Consider the following 26,561-nt stretch of genomic DNA (forward strand, 5'->3'; position numbering starts at 1 on the left):
AATTTTGTCCAGTTCTTCATTGAATTTAAACTATCAACTTCCACAATGACTGCTGGACATTTGTTCCAGCAATCAACCACCTGATGGCCAAAGGTAAATTTCTACACATCTATTCTACAATTGTTTTTCCTCAATTTGAATTTATGTCCCCTTGGGTAAGTAATCTAAGCAAGAAGAAGAATCTCATCAGCATTGAGCTTGCTCAAACCATTCAAGGCCTAATACACCTCAATCAGATCAACTCACAGGTTCATAGTCTCCAAATATTACAATTTGCAGAACTTAAGTCATTCTTGCTAAGAGCAACCCTTTGTTCCCCTCACCAATCTCATTTCCCTTCTCTATACTCATTCCAGTAGCTCTATATCCTTCTTAAAATGAGGCCTCCAGGCCCGTATGCAGTACTCAAGGTGTGGTCTGACCATTGCCTTGTACAAAGGGATAATTTCCCTCCTTATCCGTGCTAGCAAAATTCCTCTATATTATTGACAAGACCACACGAGCTGCTCTGGCAGCCTGTCTGCAATGCGCAGAACATGCACAAATGAAGAGGAACTCATTGCAGAAATAATGGAATCTTCTGAAATATGTAGTGATGCAGGTGAGGAACCGACTGGACTTATACAAGAAGTGTTAGTAAAAGCTGATCGTCAAGGATTAGAACCTATGTCAATTTTTTTTAAAGTGCAGCCTAACTGCCAAAGTGAAATAACTGCTATCATGCTCTAACATTGAAACAGTGCGTTCAGTTATTTTTTTAAAGTATAAAACAATTCTCTTGTTAGGTCTTGACAGGTATGTAGCCTATGTGGTGAAATTTACAATTCAAATATGCTTCCACTGTACTTGGATTTCAGGAAAGCTTTTGATCCTGTTACGCATAAAAGACTGCTGTACAAATTGAAGTAGTATGGCATTAAGGGCAAGTTGCTGCTATGGATAAAGCGATGGTTGAGTGGGAGAAGACAGAGTGGTAATCGATGGACGCTGCTCTTCATGGACTAAGGCTATTAATGGACTCTCCTGGGGTTTGGTGTTGGGACCATTGTTTTCTATATTTATCAATGACACGGCCACCATAGACGAGTGGTCATGAGCGGAAGTGCAGTAGCACACGATCTTTGAGTAGACCAAGGTTCAAGCCCCTGACTGCTAAATTCATCGAGCTGCCAACCTGCACTGGACCAGCGTGGCAAGTTATGGTCCATTTCCCTCATCATGAATTGTCAAAAAGACTTCCATCCTGCAGTGGGTTGATAATGGCTGTAGTTTTTTTTTTTTATTGATGAAGGTATACCAGGCTTAATGGTTCAAAGGTTCACAGGGTTGATAATGATAGTAATGATGGAACACTGATGCAGCAGGATCTAGAAAAGTTGGGTAGATGGGCTGAGAGGTGGCAAATAAAGTTTCACATTGAAAAATGTAAAGTACTGCATATGCATGGCAATGACAACAGGGTAATGTATCAACTGCAAGGTACTACACTCAGGGTAGTGGAGAATGAAAAATATTTGGAGGTTATTGTGCAGTCAGATACGAAGTTTTCAGAGCAGTGCAAACAGGCTGCCAAAGCAGCTCATAGGTTCTTGTTAATAATATACAGGAACTTTGCTAGCAGGGAAAGGAGGTGGTTATCTCTTTCTATAAGGCAATAGCATGCCACACTTTGAGTACTGCATACAGGTCTGAAAGCTTCATTTTAGGAAGAATGTAGAGCAGCTTTGAATGGCTTGAGGTTTGAGCAAGCTCAACACTGATGGATTCTTCCTCTTGCACAAATTATGCACTTGAGGGAGCATAAATTCAAATTGAGGAAAGACAGTTGCAGAATATGGTTGACAGTTAGAATTAACTTCCACCTGTCATTGTGGAAGTTGATGGGTTAAATAGATTCAAAGAAGAACTGGGCAAACATTTGGGGCAAATGGATAGGTGAATTTTTTTTTTTTTTTTTTATGGCTAAGCTTGCTTTTTTGTATCACAATTTCACTACTGGTGTTAATGCATAGCATCTCTGAAATCAGTGCAAAAAACTAAGTTAAAAACAGCTATTATTTACAAAAATCAAAAAGCATGCAGTCATCGAATCACGATGCCAATTAAATATTTGTGATATCCTCAATGTATGCCAAAAAAAATGTATAATCTTCAAGACTACAAATACTTTAGTATATCAATGATCAGAAAGCAACATAACCAACTGCTCTAAAAGTGTTTTTTTTTTTTTTTTATGTGAACTCCAAACACGAGAGGTATTAGAACCTATAGTACTTAGTACCATGCCTGGGTTGGAGGTTGAGAAGACGAAAGGAGATATTTGTTGACATTGGACTTGAACTTCTGTAGATTGTAATTTTCAGGAAATACGTATGAAGGAAGGTTGTTCCAGAAAACGGCAGTTGAATGAATAAATGAGGAAGATGAAAAGTTGGTTCTGTGGGTTTGAAGTTGGACAGTAAATGGATGTTGGCTGGTGGCGGCACATGTTCGGACTGTTTTGAAAGAGAGAGTGGGAATTATAAAAGCCAATTCAGAAGAACAGTGCCCATGGAAGCATCTGTAGAAGAGGCATGCAGCAGAAACAGTGCGTCTATGAGAAAGCGAGTGGAGAGACTCTGTTAGAGATGAATCATTAATTAACCTAACTGCCCTCTTCTGAATGGAATCAAGAAGCCTGAGAGAGGTTTTGGGGGCACAACCCCAGATGTGGGAACAATATTCCATGGCAGGGCAGATTTGCGATTTATACAGAGTGAGCAGCTGTTTGGAAGAAAAGTAATGCCGAGAGCGAAAGAGAAAACCAAGTTTTTTAGATGCAGAGGAAGCAATATTTGTAATGTGCTTGTGCCAAGAGAGATTAGAAGTCAGGGTAATCCCCAAAAGAGATATATCATTTTGCCTAGAAATCGGAGTGACACTAAAGATAAGCATAGGAGCAGAAGAATCCTTTTTGCGAGATATAAGACAAGACTGAGTTTTAGAAGGGTTGAAATCAACTAAGTTGTCTTTGCCCCACTGGAGAATTACCTGATGATCGGCATTTAAGGAATTGGCAGCAGATTTTCGAGAACTTGAAGCTGATTGAGCAGGACAAGGTTTCTCAAAATGGAAAGTTGAATGCAATGTGCTATCATCGGCAAAACTATGGATAGGATTTCCAGTCAATGGAAGAAGGTCATTGATATACAAGAGGAAAAGAGTGGGGGAAAGAACTGAACCTTGGGGGACACTGGCATTAGTGGAGAAGTTAGAAGACAGAGAGCCATCTACCATCACCCTCAGTGAGCGATCAGAGATAAAACTGGATAACCAATTACTAAAAACAGTTGGCAAACCGTAAGATGGAAGCTTGTTTAGAAGCCCTTTATGCCAAACACGATCAAAAGCCTTTGATACGTCAAGAGCAACTACTTGTGTTTCACCGAACCTTTCCATTGAATTAGTCCATAAATGGGTAACATAAGCCAGAATATCACCAGTGGATCGACACTGACGGAATCCATACTGGCGATCGTTGATCAGATGGAAGGTTTCTAGGTAGTTTAAGAGTTGGCGGTTAATTGATTTCTACATTACTTTAGAAAGAGTAGAAGTAATTGCAATGGGACGATAATTGGACGGGAGGGATTTGTCACCCTTTTTAGGAATTGGCTGGATATGAGCAAAGGAACAGGATATGAACAAAGTATACAAAGAACTGGGTAAAAGAAGCTTAAAATTTCATTTTGAACAATGTATCTTATTCCCTCCCCTACCCACTTTACTGGAGTTCAATGCTCTGATAAATGTCAGACACTTGAGGGGGTAACACATTTTATTATGGGGGGGGCAAAGAGAAAAAAAGTTCAATTGTTTCTTCTTTGCAAGCATTATCTGCACTGATTCCTCAGATACTAAGAGCATTCACATAAAGGAGCCACTAGATGTCAGCTATTATAGTATAATCATGTGGGATTTATTTAAAGAAATGATGACCATCAAATAGAAAAAAAGAAAGGTTTTTTTTCTGGTTTTTTTTTTTTTTTTTTTTTTTTCCCCTTTTTTTGAAAGGTTACCTTAGCAATGGAAACCAAGTGATGATGATAGCATCTGTCAAATATAAAGTATTCAGGAAAGTATAATCATAGAATCTAATAAGAGATACTATACAAGTGCTGGATCAAAATGGATGAGTGATGAACTCTTGAATTTATTGGCAGAAAAAATGCATTGTATGACTATAAATTAACAGTTTAATTTAATTATTAACATGAATTTTATTATCACTAATTAATAGTTAGACTAATAGTTTAATAACAGGCAGAGATGGAATTGATTCATTGCTTCTATTGTGATTTTTTTTTTTTTTTTGGTAGTTTTTGGCGCATCGGCTTCTGTGGCCATAATGCACCTCCGAAGGTTTTTGCAGTACTTTGATCCAAGCCCAAGGCGGGATTCGATCCCACAACCTTTGGATTGCCAGGCAGGCACTTTACCCACTCTGCTAGCCCAGTCAGCTTCTATTGTGATACAGTAGCCTGAAAGGCATGATCAGATGAGGAGGGATCCACATGGGACTAGTAGAAGAGCTGTATAAGAATTAGTAAAATCACAAACGTGGGCAAAAATAATAATTGCTTATATGCTAATAGCATAACCAAGAGCATAACTAATTGTGGAGTGCTGTTTAAGGGAACAAATTCTAAAATTATAGGAAGTTATAATGTTATAACATTCTAACAGATAGACAGTGTCACTCCAACATTACCAACACTGGAGTAACACCATGTAACTCCAGTGATACATGGTGTTACTCCAGTGTTGAGTAATGGAGTAACCCCATGTATTGAACTCAGAATTTCAATGTGGCAATTATAATATGTACAGTAAGGAGTTATACTTTTAGTTAATAAGCACATAAATCCTAAAGTCTACACAGACTGGTTGTCTGTGCCTACAACCAACTGACTAGATCTATAAGCAGCTTATAGACCTAGTCAAGGTCCTTAGTTTATCCTCAATTGAGACAGTGAGATTTGGAAGTTAATTAATACTTAAGTGTCCGTAGATCTACCATTTGTAATTTGCGCCATCGTTATACAATACAACTTTATATCCCGAACTAGATGGCATTAGCTTAGTATAGTATAGTAAAAAAGTAAAGTGCAGCCATTATCAACCCACTGCAGGATGGAAGCCTCCTCAACAATTCATGCTGAGGGAATATATAATATAATATTGTCAATTAATCAGTAAAATCTATTAATCTTGTTACACTTCATTGTCAATTAAATTGTACTTTTTAACTAAATACATATAACGACATAGATTTTACAAATGTAACATAATTAATTAATACAATTTATTACAAAAGTTATATAAATGGAACTCGTAGATAATATTCGATATTGAAAAATATATATATAACATTATAACTGTGTTGAGATACAAGTTTAGGGTTATAATTTTGTACTGAAATTGAAATTTTATTGAAATTAAATCGAAATCGTGACTCAGACCAGAGCAGCAAAGCAAAAGGCTCGAGCTAATGGGAGTGCTGTGGCTCAGGGGAGAACTGGGGGGGGGGGAAGTTGCCCACTGAATCAGAGCATTTTAAAATGCACTGATTGCTTGATGTTTGTGGAGCAATCGGGTACTGGACATGATATTGCCATAGAGGATGGCTTTGTGTGTGCACGCGATGTAAGGAGTGTAAGGAAATCAGGTGACAACTCAGCATTGTTATGGGCCTATATGAGAGCGTGAAAGACATGGTGGATGCCCTCGAAGGATCTCAATTGAGCAGCCCAACAAGCTCTCAGCTGCCCACATCAACACTAGAGCTTGCACTTGGTCATCACACAACACAGCAGCAAACCCCCAAGGGAGAATGCGCTGGTCCCAAAGGATGTAGTAGTTGTTGGTGACTTTTGTCAGGGGAAACAGGGAACATGGTATGTAAAAAGGATAGTAGTAGTAGCAGCAGCAGCAGTGGCATGTGATGCAAGAAAGCAAGTGTATGAGCTTATGCAACATCAGCCAAAAAAAAAAAAAAAATAACACCATTCCCTCCAAATGCCTGTCCAGTTCCTCCTTAAATTTATTCAACCTATCAACTACAACGACAGATGGAAGATTGTTCCAGCAATTAACCACCCTCTGGCTAAAGGCAAATTTCCGCACATCTATTCTACATCTGTCTTTTCATAATTTGAATTTATGCCCCCTTAGGTTCGTAATCTGTACAAGTGGAAGGATCCCATCAGAATTCAGTGTGCTCAACCCATTCAAGGCCTTATATACCTCAATCAGATCACCGCGCAGGTGCCTAGTCCCCAGCCACTGCAATTTGCAGAACTTAAGCCTCTCTTGGTAAGAGGATCCCTTCATTCCCCTCACCAATATTGTTGCCCTTCTCTGTACACGCTCAAGTAAATCTACATCCTTCCTAAAATGAGGCCTCCAAACCTGTACGCAGTACTCAAGGCTTGGCCTGACCATTGCCTTATACAGAGGGATAATCACCTCCTTTTCCCTGCTAGCAAAATTCCTATATATCATTGACAAAGCCCCATGACCTGCCCTGGCAGCCTGTCTGCATTGCTCAGAAAACTTCATATCTGACTGCACAATTACTCCCAGGTCTATTTCATTTTCTACCACCTTAAGTGTAGTACCACACAGTTGGTACGTTTCTCTGGGGTTACTTCTACCCATATGCAGTACTTTGCATTTGTCAAGGTTAAACTTCAGTTGCCACTTCTTAGCCCATCTGCCCAAATTATCTAGATCCTGTGCAGTAGCACACTGCCATTACTGTCATTAACAACCCTGCCAACCTTTGTATCATCTGCAAACTTCGACATTAAGCCTGATATACCTTCATCAATATCATTGATAAATATACAAAACAACAGTGGACCTAACACCGAACCCTGTCGGACTCCACTAATAACATTAGTCCAAGAAGAGCAGCACCCATTGATTACCACCCTCTGTCTTCTCCCACTTAACCATCCTTTTATCCATTGTAGCAACCTACCCTTAATACCATTCTGCTCCAATTTGTACAATAGTCTTCCATGCGCAACAGTGTCAAAAGCTTTCCTGAAATCCAAATATATGATATCAAAATTTTTTTTTGCATCCAGTTCCTTTGTAACCACATCATAATAACCTATCAAATTTGTCGAGAATTAGGGTTGAATTTGAAAGTGTCTGCAATTCTGCCCAGACACGATAGGAGGGAGTATATGATGAGAGCCTTGTCGATCAATTCGGCCCTGGAAAGATTGTGCAAGGCTCAAGGGGTAGAATTTTTTTCAGCCTGGACTGTACTTGTTAACAGGAGAGATTGCTTCTACAGGGATGGGATACACTTAAATAGAAAGGGTGCAAGAATATTTGCTGATGCTATCGAGGCAGTGTTAGGTGGGTCGGAAAACTGCTAGCTTGGGGGGAGACAAAGACCAATAGATTGACAGTAGCCACTGGCAGAGGTGAAAGAGATTCTTGCACTGCTTCTATTAGAATGAGCAGAAGCCTGAAAAACAAGATGCATGGTATTTCAGAGACTGCTGGGAGCCATTGCGGTACAAGTAAACACATGGGTTGTGTTAGGGTAGCTAAGAATAGAAACAGGTGCAGGTATACTTGCGTGTACACCAATGCTAGGAGTTTAGTAAATAAATTTGATGAATTTGAGGTATTGCTCAAAACATCAAAGGCAGATATTGTTGGGATATCAGAGACGTGGTGTCACACAGATATAAGGGATGCAGAACTGCAATTTGGGGAGTACAACATCTACAGAAAGGATAGACAGGATAGGAAGGGGGGAGGGGTTATGCTATTAGTTAAGAAACACATAAAAACCAAGGAAGTGAAGCCAGTCGACATTGCTGGACAGTGCAGTGTTGAGTCAGTTTGGTGTGACATAAGCATTGGGAGATCAAAATTGAGAGTAGGAGTGTGCTATAAGCCTAATGACTCTGATGAGTATAATAAGGAACTGTACAGGGAAATAGAGTGGGCCAGTAAATCAGAGAGTCTTATAATGGGAGATTTTAATTTCCCAGATATTGACTGGAATTTGGGGGCTGGTTACTCACACACTAGCAGGGCTTTTATGGATTTATTGGATGATTGTTTTCTACATCAGCATGTTCGGGAGGCAACTAGAGGGAGTAATACTCTTGATTTGATTATCAGCAGTGATTCTTCATGCATTAAGAATCTGCAGATAAATGAACCACTAGGTGGCAGTGATCACAGTGTGCTGAAGTGGGATTTACTGAAAGAGGTAACTACCATTAGGGGTAAAGGGAAGGGTTATTGCTTCCGTAAAGGCGACTACGATGGACTGAGACAGTATTTAAATTCTATACAGTGGGACCAACTGATGATGTTACCAACAGCAAATTCAAAATAGGAAGCATTCAAAGAACTTATCTTGGAAGCTACTAGGCTTTACATACCAACTAAGAAATATTGTTCAAGGTTTAGGCCAAAATGGATGTCAGATGAACTAATGAGGCATATGGCAGAGAAGAAAAATGCATGGGATACTTACAAATTAACACATGACACAGAAGCCTATGATAGATACAAGTTGATATGCAACCAAGTTACAAAGGAGGTTAGGCAGGCGAAGGCAGATTACGAGAAATCCTTGGCAAGAGATGCAAAGAAAAACAGCAAAGAGTTCTTTACTTATGTAAACTCTAGAAGGAAGGTGATGAATCAGATTGGTCCACTTGATATTGATGGGTCAACTGTTGATGATCCTGCTCAGGTAGCTAACAAACTAAATGAATATTTTGCATCGACATTCACACATGAGGAGTTATTCAGCAAGGGGAATGCCAGAGGTGTATTCAACTCTAGCAGTAAGCTACAGAATCTTGAAATAACTGGGAGTAAAGTGGAGGAGAAACTGTTGAAGATAAACACAAGAAAGGCACCCGGGGTGGATGGGATCTATCCAGTTATATTAAAGGAGGCAGCAAAGGAAGTAAGCAAACCCTTAGCCATAATTATGAGAGCTTCCTTGGACTCAGGGGAGGTACCCATAGACTGGAAATGTGCAAATGTGACCCCAATTCACAAAGGAGGATCAAAGGCTGACACAAGTAATTATAGACCTGTGAGCTTAACTTCTGTTCCAGGAATATTAATGGAGGCACTGGTTAAAGAAGCACTGCAGGATCATTTAGACAAGACTTCAGTTATAGCTCAGACACAGCATGGTTTTGTTAAGGGGAAGTCTTGCCTGATCAACTTGATTGGATACTATGATGCAGTCACAAAAGAACTGGATGCAGGGAATAACTTTGATATTATATACTTGGATCTTAGAAAGGCTTTTGATACTGTTGCACATGGAAGACTGCTACACAAACTGGAGCAGTGTGACATTGGAGGCAAATTGCTGCTATGGATAAAGGGGTGGTTGAGGGGGAGAAGACAGAGAGTGGTAATCAATGGACACTGCTCATCGTGGACTAATGTTATTAGTGGAGTCCCTCAGGGCTCAGTGTTGGGTCCATTATTGTTTTCTGTATTTATAAACGATATTGATGATGGTATATCAAGCTTAATGTCCAAGTTTGCAGATGATACAAAGGTTGGCAGGGTTGTCAAGGACACTACTGACACTATACTGCTGCAACAGGATCTGGAAAGGTTGAGCAGATGGGCTGAGAGGTGGCAAATGAAGTTTAACATTGACAAATGTAAAGTACTACACATGGGAAACAGCAACCCCAGAGCAACGTATCAACTCTGTGGTACTACACTGACAGTGGTAGAGAATGAAAGGGACTTGGGGGTGATGTGCAGGCAGATATGAAGTTCTCTGAGCAGTGCAGATGGGCTGCAAGAGTAGCTCATGGAGTATTGTCAATGATATACAGGAATTTTTCCAGCAGGGAGAAGGAGGTGATTATTCCATTGTATAAGGCAATGGTCAGGCCACACCTAGAGTACTGTATACAGGTCTGGAGGCCTCACTTCAAGAAGGATGTAGAGCTGCTGGAACGAGTAAAGAAGGGCAACAAGATTAGTGAATGGAACAAATGGGTACTCTTACGAAGAAAGGCTTAAGTTTTGCAAATTACAGTGTCTGGAGACTAGGCACCAGCGAGGTGATCTGATAGAGGTGTATAAAGCCTTGAATGGTTTAAGCATGCTCAACGCTGATGGGATTCTTCCTCTAGCTCAGAAAAATCACCTGAGACGGCATAAATTCAAATTGAGGAAAGACAGATGTAGGATAGACGGCGGAAATTTGCCTTTAGCCAGCGGGTGGTTGGTTGGTGGAAGAGACTGCCATCCCTTGTGGTGGAGGTTGATAGCCTAAATATGTTTAAGGCTCAGCTGGACAGGTATTTTGAACGAACAGAGGGGTGAAGTGGAAGTGGGTTTTTTTTTTTTTTTTTGGCTGATGCTGCATAAGCTTGCTTTCTTGCATCAAATGCCTCTACTAATGCTAATGCTTGTCAGACAAGACTTTCCCTTAACAAACCCATGCTGTGTCTGAATTATTGCTGCAGTCTTGTCTAGATGATCCTGCAATGCATCTTTAACCAGTGACTCCATTATTTTACCTGGAACAGAAGTTAAATTAACTGGTCTATAATTACTCGTGTCACCCTTCGATCCCCCTTTGTGAATTGGGGATACATTTGCACATCTCCATTCCGTAGGAATCTCCCCTGAGTCCAAGGACGCTCTCCTAATTATGGCTAAGGGTTTGCTTAGTTGCTTTGCCACCTCCTTTAATATAACTGGATAGATCCCATCCACCCCAGGTGCTTTTCTTATGTTTAACTTCAACAATTTCTCCTCTACTTTGCTTTCAGTTATTCCAAAACCATTAAGTATCCTGCTACAATCTGATAACCTTCTGCCATTTTCATAATTCCTCATGTGTGAATGTAGATGCAAAATACTCATTCAGTTTGTTTGTTTGCTATCTGAGCAGGATCATCAACAGTCGAACCATCGATGTCAAGTGGACCAATCAGATTCATCCCCTTCCTTTTAGAGTTTACATAAGTAAAGAAATCCTTGCTGTTTTTCTTAGCATCTTTTGCCAAGGATTTCTCGTAATCTGCCTTCGCCTGCCTAACCGCCTTTGTCACCTGATTACAGACTAGCTTATATCTGCCATAGGCTTCTGAGTCGCTTGATAATTTATATGCATCCCATGCATTTTTCTTCTCTATTACGAGTCTCATTAGTTAACCATTTAGGCCTAAACCTTGAACAATATTTCTTAATAGGTACGAAATTTTTAGTAGCTCCCACGATTAATTCCTTGAATGCTTCCCACTTAGAATTTACTGTTGGTAACATCGTCAGTTTATCCCACTGTACACAATTTAAAAACTATCGGAGACCACTGGAACAGGACCAGAATATGTCTGCCAGGGGCAAAGGTTGATGATGTAGAGTGGATATCATCTTTTAAGGGCACAAAAGGTGATATAGTTGTACACATTGGCACTAATGATATTAAGAGTAGGAGACCGGCAGAATTACTTAACAAGTACAGGTCACTGCTGAAAAAAAGCCATGAATTAGGGTTGAATTTGAAAGTGTCTCCAATTCTGCCCAGACACGATAGAAGGGAATATATGATGAGTGCCTTGTCGATCAATTTGGCCCGGGAAAGATTGTGCAAGGCTCAAGGGGTAGAATTTTTTCAGCCTGGTCTATACTTGTTAACAGGAGAGACTGCTTCTATAGGGATGAAATACACTTAAATAGAAAGGGTGCAAGAATATTTGCTGATGCTATCGAGGCAGCGTTAGGTGGGTCGGAAAACTGCTAGCTTGGGGGGGGATACAAGGACTAATAGATTAACAGTAGCCAATGGCGAGGTGACAGTGATTCTTGCACTGCTTCTACTGGAATGAGTAGCAGCCTGGAAAACAAGATGCAGGGTATTTCAGAGACTGCTGTGAGTCATTGCGGTACAAGTAAAAGCATGGGTTGTGTTAGGGTAGCTAAGAATAGGAACAGGTGCATGTATACTTGCGTGTACACCAATGCTAGGAGTTTGGTAAATAAATTTGATGAATTTGAGGTATTGCTCAAAACATCAAAGGCAGATATTGTTGGGATATCAGAGATGTGGAGTCACACGGATATAAGGAATGCAGAACTGGAATTTGGGGAGTACAATTTGTACAGAAAGGATAGACATGATAGGAAGGAAGGAGGGGTTATGCTTTTTTTTTTTTTTTTTGTAGTTGTTGGCGCGTCATCTTCTGTGGCCACAATGCACCTCCCAAGGTTTTTACAGTACTTTGATCCAAGCCCGAGGCGGGATTCGAACCCAGGACCTTTGGGTTGCCACTTTGCCCACTCGGCTAGCCCGGTCGGCATGCTATTAGTTAAGAAACACAAAGTCCAAGGAAGTGAAGCCAGACAATATTGCTGGACAGTACAGTGTCGAGTCAGTTTGGTGTGACATAAGCGTTGGGAGATCAAAATTGACAGTAGGAGTGTGCTATAGGCCTAATGACTCTGATGGGTATAATAAAAAACTGTACAGTGAAATAGAGTGGGCCAGTAAATCAGTGAGTCTTATAAAGGGGGATTTTAATTTCCCAGATATTGATTGGAATTTGTGGGTTGGTCACTCACACACTAGCAAGGCTTTTGTGGATTTATTGGATGATTGTTTTCTACATCAGCATGTTCAGGAGGCAACTAGAGGGAGTAATACTCTTGATCTGATTATCAGTAGTGATTCTTCATGCATTAAGAATCTGCAGATAAAGGAACCACTAGGTGGCAGTGATCACAGTGTGCTGAAGTGGGATTTACTCAAAGAGGTAACTACCATCAGGGGTAAAGGAAAGGGGTTTTGCTTTCGTAAAGACGACTATGATAGTCTGAGACAGTATTTAAATTCTATATAGTGGGACCAACTGATGATGTTACCAACAGCATATTCAAAATGGAAAGCATTCAAAAAACTTATCTTGGAAGCTACTAGGGTTACATAATAACTAAGAAATATTGTTCAAGGTTTAGGCCTAAATGGATGTCAGATGAACTGAAGAGACATATGGCGAAGAACAAAAATGCATGGGATACATATAGAAGCCTATGATATATATATAAGCTGGTCTGTAACCAAGTCACAAAGGAGATTAGGCAGACAAAGGCAGATTATGAGAAATCTTTGGCAAAGGATGCAAAGAAAAACAGAAAAGAGTTCTTTACCTATGTAAACTCTAGAAGGAAAGGGATGAATCAGATTGGTCCACTGGATATTGATGGTTCAACAGTTGAGGATCCTGCTCAGGTGGCAAACAAACTAAATGGGTATTTTGCATCTAGGGTTACATAATAACTAAGAAATATTGTTCAAGGTTTAGGCCTAAATGGATGTCAGATGAACTGAAGAGACATATGGCGAAGAACAAAAATGCATGGGATACATATAGAAGCCTATGATATATATATAAGCTGGTCTGTAACCAAGTCACAAAGGAGATTAGGCAGACAAAGGCAGATTATGAGAAATCTTTGGCAAAGGATGCAAAGAAAAACAGAAAAGAGTTCTTTACCTATGTAAACTCTAGAAGGAAAGGGATGAATCAGATTGGTCCACTGGATATTGATGGTTCAACAGTTGAGGATCCTGCTCAGGTGGCAAACAAACTAAATGGGTATTTTGCATCTACATTCACACATAAGGAGTTATTCAGGAAGGAGAATGCCAGATATGAAGTAAACTCTGGCAGTGAGCTAGATGATTTTGTAATAACTGAGAGGAAAGTGGAGGAGAAACTGTTGAGGATAAACATAATAAAGACACCCAGGGTGGATGGGATCTATCCAGTTATATTAAAGGAGGCAGCAAAGGAAGCAAGAAAACCCTTAGCCATAATTATGAGAGCTTCTTTGGACTCAGGGGAGGAACCCATAGACTGGAGATGTGCAAATGCGACCCCCAATTCACAAAGAAGGATCAAAGGCTGACACAAGTAATTATAGACCTGTGAGTTTAACTTCTGTTCCAGGAAAATTAATGGAGGCACTGGTTAAAGAAGCACTGCAGGATCATCTAGGCAAGATTTCAGTTATAGCTCAGACACAGCATGGTTTTGTTAAGGAAAAGCCTTCCTGACCAATTTGATTGGATACTATGATGCAGTCACAAAAGAACTGGATGTAGGGAATAACTTTGATATTATATATTTGGATCTTAGAAAGGCTTTTGATACTGTTGCACATGGAAGACTGCTGCACAAATTGGAGCAGTGTGGCATTGGAGACAAAATGCTGCTATGGATAAAGGGATGGTTGAGGGGGAGAAGACAGAGAGTGGTAATCATTGGACACTGCTCATCGTGAACTAATGTTATTAGTGGAGTCCGTCAGGGTTCAGTGTTGGGTCCATTGTTGTTTTCTGTATTTATAAATAATATTGATGATGGTATATCAATCATAATGTCCAAGTTTGCAGACGATACAAAGGTTGGCAGGGTTGTTAAGGACACTACTGATGCTATGCTGCTTCAACAGGATCTGGAAAGGTTGAGCAGATGGGCTGAGAAGTGGCAAATGAAGTTTAACATTGACAAATGTAAAGTACTACATATGGGAAACAGTAACCCCAGAGCAACATATCAACTCTGTGGTACTACACTGACAGTGGTAGAGAAGAAAAAGGACCTGGGTTGTAATTGTGCAGGCAGATATGAAGTTTTCTGAGCAGTGCAGACTGGCTGCAAGAGTAGCTCATGGTGGCTTGTCAATGATATACAGCTAATTTTTCTAGCAGAGATAAGGAGGTGATTATTAACAGATATTTATTTAAAGTGACGAATGAGTAACGTGCCACAGTTTGCTTGTAATGTATTTAAAAATTCTGTCAGTTGAGAAAGGGACACGAGTTCCGAAAGCTTCTGGAAATATTTTATTTTATTTTATTTTACTGGGTATACTTTAAATAAATATCTGTTAAACTATGGACCCCAGTACTCCAGGCCCATTTGTCACTAGGTGATTATTACCTTGTATAAGCCAATGGTCAGTCCACACCTCGAGTACAGTATACATGTCTGGTGGTCTTATTTCAAGAAGGATGTAGAGCTGTTGGAACAAGTACAGAGAAGGGCAACAAGATTAGTGAATGGAACAAAGGCTTGCTCTTACGAAGAAAGGCTTAAGTTTTGCAAATTACAGTGTCTGGAGACTAGGCACCGGTGAAGTAATCTGATAGAGGTGTATAAAGCATTAAATGGTTTGAGTATGCTTAATGCCGATGGACTCTTCCTCAGAATAATCACCTGAGAGGCCATAAATTCAAATTGAGGAAAGACAGAGGTAGGATAGATGTGCAGAAATTTGCCTTTAGCCAGTGGCTAGTTGGTTGATGGAACAGACTTCCATCTCTTGTTGTGGAAGTTGATAGTCTAAATAAATTAAAGGCTCAGCTGGACAGGTATTTCTACCGAACGGAGGGATGAAATGGGAGTAGTTTTTTTTTTTTTTTTTTTTTTTTGGCTGATGCTGCATAAGCTTACTTTCTTGCATCACATGCCTCTGTTAATGCTAATGCTAAGAATCAATAGGTACAGACCACCAGTTTAATATTAAAAAAATTAGATATGACATAAACACCAGGAAAACAAATATGAGAGTATAATTCTGTCAGTAGAAATGACTGTAATGAGTATAATTAATTTCCTTCTCTGTAATTAAGTTACTCAGCAGTTCACCATTTTAAGGCAGATTACGAGAAGTTGTTGGCTAAAAGTGCAAAGAAATGTAGCAAGAAATTGTTTACATAAATTCACACTAGAAGTAAAGAGATGAATACCACTCAGCCACTGGATACAAATGGCTATTCATATCCTATGGCTATATATCACTATTGATGATCCTATATAAATTGCTGGAAAATGGAATAAATATATTGCATCTACATTCACACTTGCAGTTTTTAGTGACCAGGTTCTGCCAATGATATATAGGAACTTTGTAGCAGGCAGAAAGAGGTAATTATACAATTGCATCTGGCAAAGATTAAGCCTCATTTAGAATACTGCATTGAGATTTGGAAACTTCATTTCAGGAAGGATATAGACCTGTTGGAGAATGAAGAGCAGCTAGATTAGATGGGGCACAGAAGAATATTCTTAACAAAGAAAAAAACTTAGGTTCCATAAATTTCAGTCTCCAAAAATAGGTATTTTCATTGCTACCTAATCGAAATCTAAATGCTGATGGCATCTTTACATTTTCTCAGACAACATATACAAGGGAAAAGCAAATTTATATTGAAAAAGAATGAATATAATATAATATAACATAATAGTAAAACATTTTTTTATAAAATTTTGTAAAATATTTTTGCTCTATACTTGCTTTAGAAAAAGGCCAATCTTAAACTCACTATAAAAAAAGGCTACTTGCTTTAAAAATATTGTATTCCACACATACAATAATCAACACAAACCATGTGTGTGATAACCACTAAACTGTGAACTTCAGAGAATTTCATTATTCAACAGACTCAATGATTTATAACAGCATGTAACTAACTTTGCACTTGTGTAGGAAATAGGTAACATGTGTTGTGTGCATGACAAAACAGTATTATGGTGCATTAGGTCATTGTCAGCATCATCATCAGCCATTTTCAATCCACTGCAGGATAAAGGCCTCTCCAACAACTTTCCAGTTCTTTCTGTTTTGTGCAATGGCCATTCATTTACTGCCCATGAACTCTTGAATTTCATCTGTCTATCTCTGCTGTCTTCCAGGTTTTCTTTCAGCTCCTCCTCCTGGTTTACAAATAAATATCAAAAATATATATATATATATACATCAAATTATGTAATTTACTATAATTTACAATAAACTGATGGCTGTATATTACGGAATGCTAAAACTATAATAAAATCATTTACTATAAAATATGCTAAAATATAAAGATCAGCTCCCTTCCTCAACAGTAATAAGACTTCCTGCAACATCTCCTTATATAACAGGATCGCAGTACCTCCACACGTGGTATTCCTCTACATGGTTCCCTCGTCGCATGGGTAGAATCGGAAGCAGAAATGGCTCGGGTATGTGACAAACAAACAAAATCGTTCATCCGTACTACGGACAACTGCTTCAAAAATAGGATGTATGCATATACCTCTGTCTCTATTCATGGTATTCTTACTGGATGAGCCAATTCGTAAAACCTCTAGCCACTTAAATCCCAGTACCCATGTGCGCGGTTCACAATAATCGCGTCCTCTGTGGAGACTTGATGCTGCCTCTACCAAAAATTTTCGGCCACAGCAGACTTATAATCGCCGGTTCTTATAGCATTTAAATGCTCCCCCAGACAGTCCCTGAGCCGTCGTTTTGTTTCCCCCCACATAACACTCCCCACAATCCGGGCATTCTATTCTGTATACAACTCCACTACTGAGGTCTTTTGGTATACGGTCTTTCACCTGGGATACAGCAACGCACAGCGTCCGCCTAGGAAGCTGTACACAGTGTGTCATATAACCCCATAAAATTCTTGCTAGATGCTCAATAAGGCCCAGATAGTAGGAGATGTATGCAGTGGCTACCGGAACGAACGGCTCCCTACGTTCAGACACTCCTCTACTATATCTGTCTAGGATCCTCTGGGGGGGTATCCGCATTTTCTAAGGTCTGCCGTGACATGATTAATTTTCCCAGAGGATCCTGGACAGATATAGTAGAGGCATGTCTGAACGTAGGGAGCCATTCATTCTGGTAGCCACCGCATACATCCCCTACTATCCGGGCCTTACTGAGCATTTGGCGAGAATTTTACGGGGTTATAAGACACGCTGTGTACAGCTTCCCGGGCAGAGGCTGTGCACAGCTGTATCCCAGGTGAAAGACCGCAGTAGTGGAGTTGTATACAGAATAGAATGCCTGGATTGTGGGGAGTGTTATGTGGGGGTGAAACAAAACGACAGCTTAGGGATCATCTGGGGGGAGCATTTAAATGCTATAAGAACCGCCAATTATAAGTCTGCTGTGGCCGAACATTTTTGGGAGAGGCAGCATCAAATCTCCCCAGAGGACGTGATTATTGTGAACCACGTGCATGGGTACAGGGAACGCAAGTGGCTAGAGGGTTTACAAATTGGCTCATCCAGTAAGAATACCATGAATAGAGACAGAGGTATACGCATACATCATATTTTTGAAGCAGTTGTCCGTAGTACGGATGAACGATTTTGTTTGTTTGTCACATACCCGAGCCATTTCTGCTTCCGATTCTACCCATGCGACGAGGGAACCATGTGGAGGAATACCACGTGTGGAGGTACTGTGATCCTGTTATATAAGGAGATGTTGCATGAAGTCTTATTACTGTTGAGGAAGGGAGCTGACGCTCTCTAGAGCTTCAGGTTTTTTAGCACTTTTAATCTTTATATTTTAGCATATTTTATAGTAAATGATTTTATTATAGTTTTAGCATTCCGTAATATACAGCCATCAGTTTATTGTAAATTATAGTAAATTACATAATTTGATATATATATATTTTTGATATTATTTGTAAAAATTTTAGTTACAGTAAAAATTCATCTAATGGCTGGTATATGAGTTCACTTATTTCTTAAACATGAATTTTCTCGACCTCAGAGGCCTCTTTCAGGATGTTATCATTCTCTTATTTTCTTAGTCCACCCCTGTCATCATGTCTTCGAGCTATGTGTGCTGCCTAAGTACCTTTCATTTCTTTAGATTTTTTTAAGAATGACCTTTACTTGAGTTTGCTGCCTAATCTGTGTTTCTCTTCTTATCCAACAGTCAGATTCCTATAATTTGTTCCATTCTTCTCTGTGTAATTTCAGCTTCTCTTCCATAAGTCATGGTGGGAGTATACATTGGTTCATTATTTTACATTTCAGACAAACTAGGATATTGCTCCTCAGTATCTGACTATATTTCCTGAATGCTATTTCATTTCTTATGCAGAAAAATTATGATTGCCTTATTCCACTCCTTAAGCATCATGCCTTTCCTAATGTATTTTGTCTCTTCCTCTTAATTTTGACAACTGTACAGTAACTTCATCTTCACTTGGGGCTTTTTGATTCTTCACTTTCTTCAATGCATGTTCTACCTCATCATAAAAGATATCGAGGAATGTTGCATGCATTGCTAATTTGTGATCCATTTTCCCCACTACTGGCATTATTCCCTTGCACCTTATATAATATTTTATAGTAGTCTTCTGCTATTTGAATTCTCTGCTATTTATAAGAACACCATCACTGTTCTTCAGATTTAGTATCATTTGTCTTTCTGTATTACTACTGATGACTGCTGATTTAAGTCCTTTGTTTTCCCCTAATGCTTGTTCTACTTTTCTTGTGTTAAATCTTCTTATGTCCTCTCTCAGCCTCTTTCTAATGGCTTCATAGCTCAGTATACTCAATTTTGTCCTGTTAATGTTTATATTGCTCTTCACTTGTCGTCTTGACTAATTTTTTCTTCTTTGGATTTCTTTTTATCTACTGCAGAATTTTCAGGACCAAGATATTGATGAGAAATACAACAATTTATCACTTTCAGAAAATTGTTGTATTTCTCATCAATATCTTGGTCCTGAAAATTCTGCAGAAGCTAAAACTTGTTCATAAGTTCTAGTACCTACTGCATTTTCTCCTCCTGTTATCTCAAAGGCTTTCCTATTATTTACTCAAGTCAATTTTTTCCTATCTTTTCTTACATCTATATCAAGTCATCTTACATCTATATTACAACTAACTTAACTTCCACTTGCTCAGATTAAGAACCTGAGGGGACATAGTTTCAAATCGAGGAAAGACAGTTATAGAAAAGCTGTGTGGAAGTTTGCCTTTTGCCAGCGGGTAGTTGATTGCTGGGACACAGTTCCATCTGTTGTTTTGGAAGTTGATAGCTTAAATAAGTTTAGGGCTCAACTAGACAAACATTTTGAGTGACCGGATGGGCGAAATGGGAAGGTTTTTATTTATTTTTTTTGGCTGATACTGCATAAGCTTGCTTTCTTGCATCATATGCCTCAACTAAGGCTAAAGTGTGCATCCATTCTGTGATCACTTCCCAACATTTACCTTTCAGGATGATAACACTGTTCACAATATATCTTCTGTTAGTGAGGATGAAGTCAATTTCATTTGTTGTTAAATCCATTTGGGCTCTTCTGTGTTCACTTTCTGTTTGACCTTTTTCTTGAAAAAAAGTGTTCATTACTGACATTCCTAAAGATTCTGAAAACCACAAGTCTTTCACCTCTTTCATTTCTTTTGCCAATTCCAAAATTTCCTATAGTTTCCATTTCTGTGCTGTTTTGTCTCTTTCCAACCTTGGCATTGAAGTCCACCATTATGATGGTGTAGTGAGATTTCTGTTCGCCTAGAAGTTTCTCAATTTCAGTGTACATTTCTTCAACCTCTTCATTGTCATGGCTTGATGTTGGTGCATATATCATTATAACCTTTAGTTTGTACCTCTTAGAAATCCTGAGTAGTAGTCTTGACACCCTTGGGGATGTACTTTTGAATTCCAAAATATTGTTTTTAATATCTTTATGAATCAGAAAGCCAACTCCACCTTAATTCTTTTCGCTGTTTCCACTGGTGTATAGCAGGTTTCCACTTGATAAACTTGTTTGATTTGATTTTTAATGGCGCATTGGTGATAAACTTGTGACTCATTTCTTCTTGTTTCAGCCAAGCTGATGATAGTCCAATTTGCTAGATAGCTATCCTTTAATCAACAATATCTTTGACTGTACAAAGAAGAAATATAAAGATTTGTATGGTCAATTATAACAGACATTAAGCCTTGCAATTTATATATATATTTAAATGAATGTTTCAGGTTCATTTACTTCAAAGTCTGCAAAAAATTGGTGATCCTGGACAATATTTAATTTTACATGATACTTATCCCAAACTTAAATGAGTGACGTGCTCTTATCTTTTCCACTTCAACTGAAACAAAATGCACTACATGAGATAAATATTTTTTGCTTAAAAGAAGCTATTATCCATTGATCCACATTGCATTAGACTAATAGTCTTTGGAGAGAAAAAAAAAAATTACTTTCACATTGCTATGGATTAATTCTGGATGCATTATCCATTATGAGAAAAGAATTGTTATGAGGAGCACTTCTTTTCTGTAGTGTGTTTGTGTGTGTGTGTGTGTGTGCCCTCAGAAGGAAGGTGATTAGGTTCTTAAGTACAAGTGTTCACCCAATCAACTTTTATAGTAAAATTCCAGGAACTTTTTTTGAATGTACCTCGCAATTGTCATTGGACAGTTTTCCAATTTAGACCTGTCTCGTTTAAAATTAAAACTCTATTAATGGCAACTTCCCCACCCCAAACACACACATACACTATTTACTTTTATCAAATCAACCCAATCAACGTTTATACTAAAATTCCAGGAACTTTTTTGAATGTATCTTGTAATTGTCACTGCGCAGTTTTCCAATTTAGATCTGTCTCATTTAAAATTAAAACTCTGTTAATGGCAACTTCCCCTTCCCCTTCCTGCTTTTATCAAATCAACCCAATCAACGTTTATACTAAAATTCCAGGAACTTTTTTGAATGTACCTTGTAATTGTCACTGCGCAGTTTTCCAATTTAGATCTGTCTCATTTAAAATTAAAACTCTGTTAATGGCAACTCCCCCCCCCAACATGCTCTATTTTCCTTAATCCCCAAAAATTGTTCAGCAGCTTCCTTATCAGTGCTTACAACTTCTCTTGATGGACTGCAAATTACATAAAATTCCAAATTTATCAAGTTATCGACTGCCTGTGACACACGTTTCTCTTGGTTGCCCCTCATGAGCCAATATCAAAAGGCTCATCTTCTTTCTACTCTTTTAAGATCACTCCAAATTAATCTTGCCTGCTCCTGAGAGAGAGAGAGAGAGAGAGAGAGAGAGAGAGAGAGAGAGAGAGAGAGAGAGAGAGAGAATAATTAGAATAATTGTTGTCATTTTGATCTTCAATTCAAATGTTTAAAATCTTCTTCAGCTCTTCCATCATTGCATTTCATTTTTGAAATAGAGTGATCACAAGCACCACTGACATTCACTGGCCTTTGGAAATCTTTGTTTTTTTTAATAGCTTATTTATTCTTCAGTAAAAATAATTAATTCAGCAATCCCAAATGCATATACAATTACAGATTACTGGATACAATATTCCAAGTGTGACCGACAACCGTTGTCTTATATATCAAGATAATGTCCTCCTCAATACTTGAAAAATTCCTACATCATGGACACAACAACATGTGCCCTTCTTGCCACCTGGTCAATCTTTTGTTTTTATTTACAATTTCTAGCTTCATTTCTATTGTAATCTCCTTCCTCTTCTTCATTGGATTGGGAATGATTTTTAGCTTGATCATTTTGAAGCCATGTTATATTTGTACTGGGATTATGAAAATGCAAGAATGCTTTGCTAATCCTGGGGGATATGTTCCTGAAAAGTGCAGCAGTTAGAAAGATAAGGTCCCATAAAAAAAACGATAAGTATGCAAATAAAATATGACAAAAAAACAGCAAAATTCGTTTTCAATTTAGGTAACAAAAAAAAAAATAATGAAGTGGCTGTTTTCACATATTCACTTTCAGTAGTGTTTGACCATTTAAATGGTAAAATAAATGTTACCATGTGACAAAATATCAGTTTACTTTTGTTAGTTTTAGGTTCAACATGTTAATCTTCAAAGCATTATTAAAATAAGTTCAAAATACATCTGAAAAAAATAAATATTAGTCCAAACTGTAGTAGTTTATACAATACGAATAAATTCATCATTGAGAAGATGGGGAGCAAAAAAATTCCATCCCTTTCCTTTTTATTACAGAAAATGTACTTACAATCATGTTGATTTTTTTCAAATGGGACCTGTCTCATCAAAATTATAACTCTGTTGATGTTCAGAAATTTAATGAGGCAATTATTGCTCCCACATGCCATGATCAACGGGAGGTGGGAGCAGTAATTTTCATGTTCTATTGTTGACACTGGATGAAGCATCATATACATAAAAAGTGAACTGTAAAATTTTTGTTTACAAATACAAAACCATCTTTTCTCAAATAGGCTGTTGGCAAACCTACAGTTAGTTGTTGTTATTTGTTTTTAGGAGCATTAGCAACTAAGGCCATATTGCTCTGGGGATATGTGGTGGTCATTCCCTGACCTTTCTGCACCCTCCATATTTGGTGGTCACGGGCTCGAACCCCAGTCTAATCAAGAAGCGTGTGCTACGCACTGCTGCTCTTACCCACCTGGCTATGGAGGTGCCCTACAGTTAGTGAAGGATTCCATAAGGTAATAGTAAGCGTACTTCCTTCACATGAAAGACATGAATGCAAAATGCAAGTACAAACAAACCATATGAAAAAGTGTTACAGGGACAGCTTCAACATGATGCCTGAGTGCAAAGCACCCCATGTGAAATTCAACATCTTTGTCTTCACTGCAGCGAGATTTCCTTTGTTATATTCACAAGTAATATCAAGTCAAAATCTTTATTGCAGCAAATCTTTCATGAATATTTGTTAGCATGTGAAATGATATATGTATGATATAAATTAATGCTCTACAAGACCACATTCCTTCAATACAGAATACCAGAATGATAGGTTTTTCAGTCAGAACTACACAACAAAGGTGTGCAACTATCAACAGCCTGTAGGCACAACTGCAGTCACACTTATTGATATCTATACCTCCAATGTTCATTGATATCTATACCTCCAATGTTATGGTAGGTAGAAAGCTATCTTCAGAAATTGAAGTAGGTGTACTGTACCTGATCATATCTTTACTTTTCTATCACGTGTTTACCCACTGTTTCATATCAGTTGAAAAACAAAATTAGCTGCTGCTGTCTGAAGATCCTGAAAATATAAACAAGAATGAATAACAGTAATGATGTACTGCTACCAACAAATCTGGTGCTCCTTCCTCATAGCATACCAGAGCTTTAAACAATAATAGTAATAAAGTATGTTTCATCATTGTACCGTAAGATTGTTTTTACCTGAATAACAGTCACAACTAACTTCAACATGTTTGAACAGAATGCAATAAGAATCCCTTATATGATAGGACACCGAAGATTTAATCTTTTAAACTCAGACAATCCACAATGTGACCATACTGTCTAGTATCAGTAACTGCAGCACTCTAATACTTTGAGTTACTCGTACTTTACTTTATACTATTAGCATGATAGCCCAAAAACTTATGTGAGTGCAGTAATCTTATTATAGATAAAACTACAACAATTAAAGAATCCTACCTGAAACATATGATATCCTGTTATACATTTCTTGCTTTCTAAAATTCTCCTCACTAAACTTAATCCATCCATTTCAAAAAATTGAATGACATAGTCACAATCTTTTGTGAGTAGGTGGAACAATAATTCTAAAGATGCAGCTTGTGTTTTTTCATCATCACTACTATCAACAACCTAATCAATGAATATAAAAAAAATAAGTTTTTTTTATTATTTATGGAAACTTATTTTAAAAAATTAATTGCAAAAAAAGAAAGTTTTACATATACAGTTACTGCTTATAATAAAAAGATGTTAAAAAACTTTTGGTGTAATATTCGATTACATAATTAAGACAGGAAAATTTCCCTTATTACTTGAAGTGAAAGATATAAAATAATCTATAGTTTTGAAGACAAGTTGACAAATCTGTTATAAAAAGAGCACAGTATCGGAGATTGGCATTTGTGAAATGCAATTTTAATTTATCATTTTCATTGAGGTAAATGAGATACAATAATCACCCTTATTACTTGAAGTGAAAGATATTTTATATCTTTCACTTCAGTCCAACAGATATGATTGTAAAGCAGCTTAGTATAAAAAAAAAAATTAGAATGCCACTAATACATCTGAAAAAGGGATGCATCCCAACCTTCTCCACAAAACTCCATACTTATTTATGCATATAAAAAGCATTCAATAGCATTTATACAAATTACAGTCAGTAGAGGTTGTTTGGTTGGATGATATAATGTTTATTGGCACAAAGTCTACAAAGACCAAATTGTGCCTATTTCTATAACCAATTCAGGATGTCTCAGATTAACCCAGAGGCCATGTTTGGCACCGAAAATGTAACAAAAAACAGTGGCAAGTCACCTGACCTGACAAGTGCCAAACTTTTTTAAACAGTGACAGTATTTCATCATCATATCTTAATGGACTACAATACTTATTGTATGGACTTTATAAGGTTAAATAAAAAAAAAATTAATTTTAAGGCATGCCATGTGTTGTAAATGTCTTATTCACAAAAAAATAAATAAATAAAAAATAACACACACACACACACACACACACACACACACACACACACACACACACACACACACACACACACAGGGTAAGTCAAAATTATGTTAACACTTCTATGGAATGAACATTTGAATTTTATTTATTTATTTTATTATTATTATTTTTTTTTTTTCAGATATAATGGCATGTTGATTAATGTTGATTTCAGTTAATGTTGATTACAATAAATGTTTTTTCCATATAAGCGTTAACATAATTTTGACATGTTGTTGTTCTTGTTATTTGGTTTTTAGGAGCATTAGCAACTAAGGCCATATTGCTCCAGGATATACGGTGGTCATTTCCTGACCTTTCCGCATCCTCCATATTTGGTGGTGACAGGCTTGAACCCCGGTCTAATCAAGAAGCGTTGGCTACGAACTGCTGCTCCTTCCCACCTGGCTATGGAGGCGCCTATAATTTTGACGTACCCTGTATATATATATACAGTGGAACTTCTCTATTACGAACTTCTATTTAACGAATTTCTCTATATTACAAATTTTTTACAAAACATTGCACTTTGAAATGAAATTAATCCCATATAGCGAAGTGTAAATCTCTCTATAACGAATTTTTAAAAAAATTAGTAAAGGCATTTTTGAAGATTTTCAAGCATTTACTGCTAAACAGCTGCTCAAATATATGGCCTCCTTCCCTCCGAAATTGCGCATTAGCATCTGGAATTAATCATCCTTTTAGTGAACACTTGTGGCCATTGATGCCCATAGGTGGGTCTTTGTTTCATTTTTGTTACAGTTATAAAACCAAATGAGTTTTCTTAAAAGTGGTCATAAACTTTACAATAAATAGGGTAGATTTGTAAATTGATGTTGGCTAAGGGAAAAACGAAATTTGCTGCGGTAAACCTTTGGCGTGCTGCGGCGGCAATACATAGAATGCTACCATAGTCAGTTTTTAGTAACGCCTACTAAGTGACATTTGCTTCTCACCTCAACTGAACTATGTGACCTTCCTGTCAATCATTATATGATATGTTCATTCTCATCTAACTGGACTCCCAGTAGATGATTTTCATGATTTTTTTTTTTCTTTTCCTGAAAAGTAACATACATTAACCATCCTCATTCTTCTCTTTCTTGGTGATTCCCTTCTACTTCTGACTCTCTCTCTCTCTCTCTCTCTCTCTCTCTCTCTCTCTCTCTCTCTCTCT

At 37.9% G+C, this 26,561-nt stretch overlaps 1 protein-coding gene across 1 annotated transcript in view; it reads right to left on the reverse strand.

The window, feature by feature from the left end:
- LOC150084631 (lysosomal-trafficking regulator-like) overlaps positions 1-26,561 on the reverse strand; it is a 686,318-nt gene that overhangs the window by 244,963 nt on the left and 414,794 nt on the right. Inside the window, exon 20 of the mRNA XM_090376308.1 lies at positions 24,332-24,505. Within this exon, the coding sequence (XP_090232434.1) occupies positions 24,332-24,505 (174 nt within the window). The remainder of the gene's footprint in view (positions 1-24,331; positions 24,506-26,561) is intronic.

This window comes from Mastigoproctus giganteus, chromosome 6, assembly GCF_048544385.1.
Source record: "Mastigoproctus giganteus isolate SK-2022 chromosome 6, ASM4854438v1, whole genome shotgun sequence".
In the NCBI taxonomy this organism is placed as follows: domain Eukaryota; kingdom Metazoa; phylum Arthropoda; class Arachnida; order Uropygi; family Thelyphonidae; genus Mastigoproctus; species Mastigoproctus giganteus.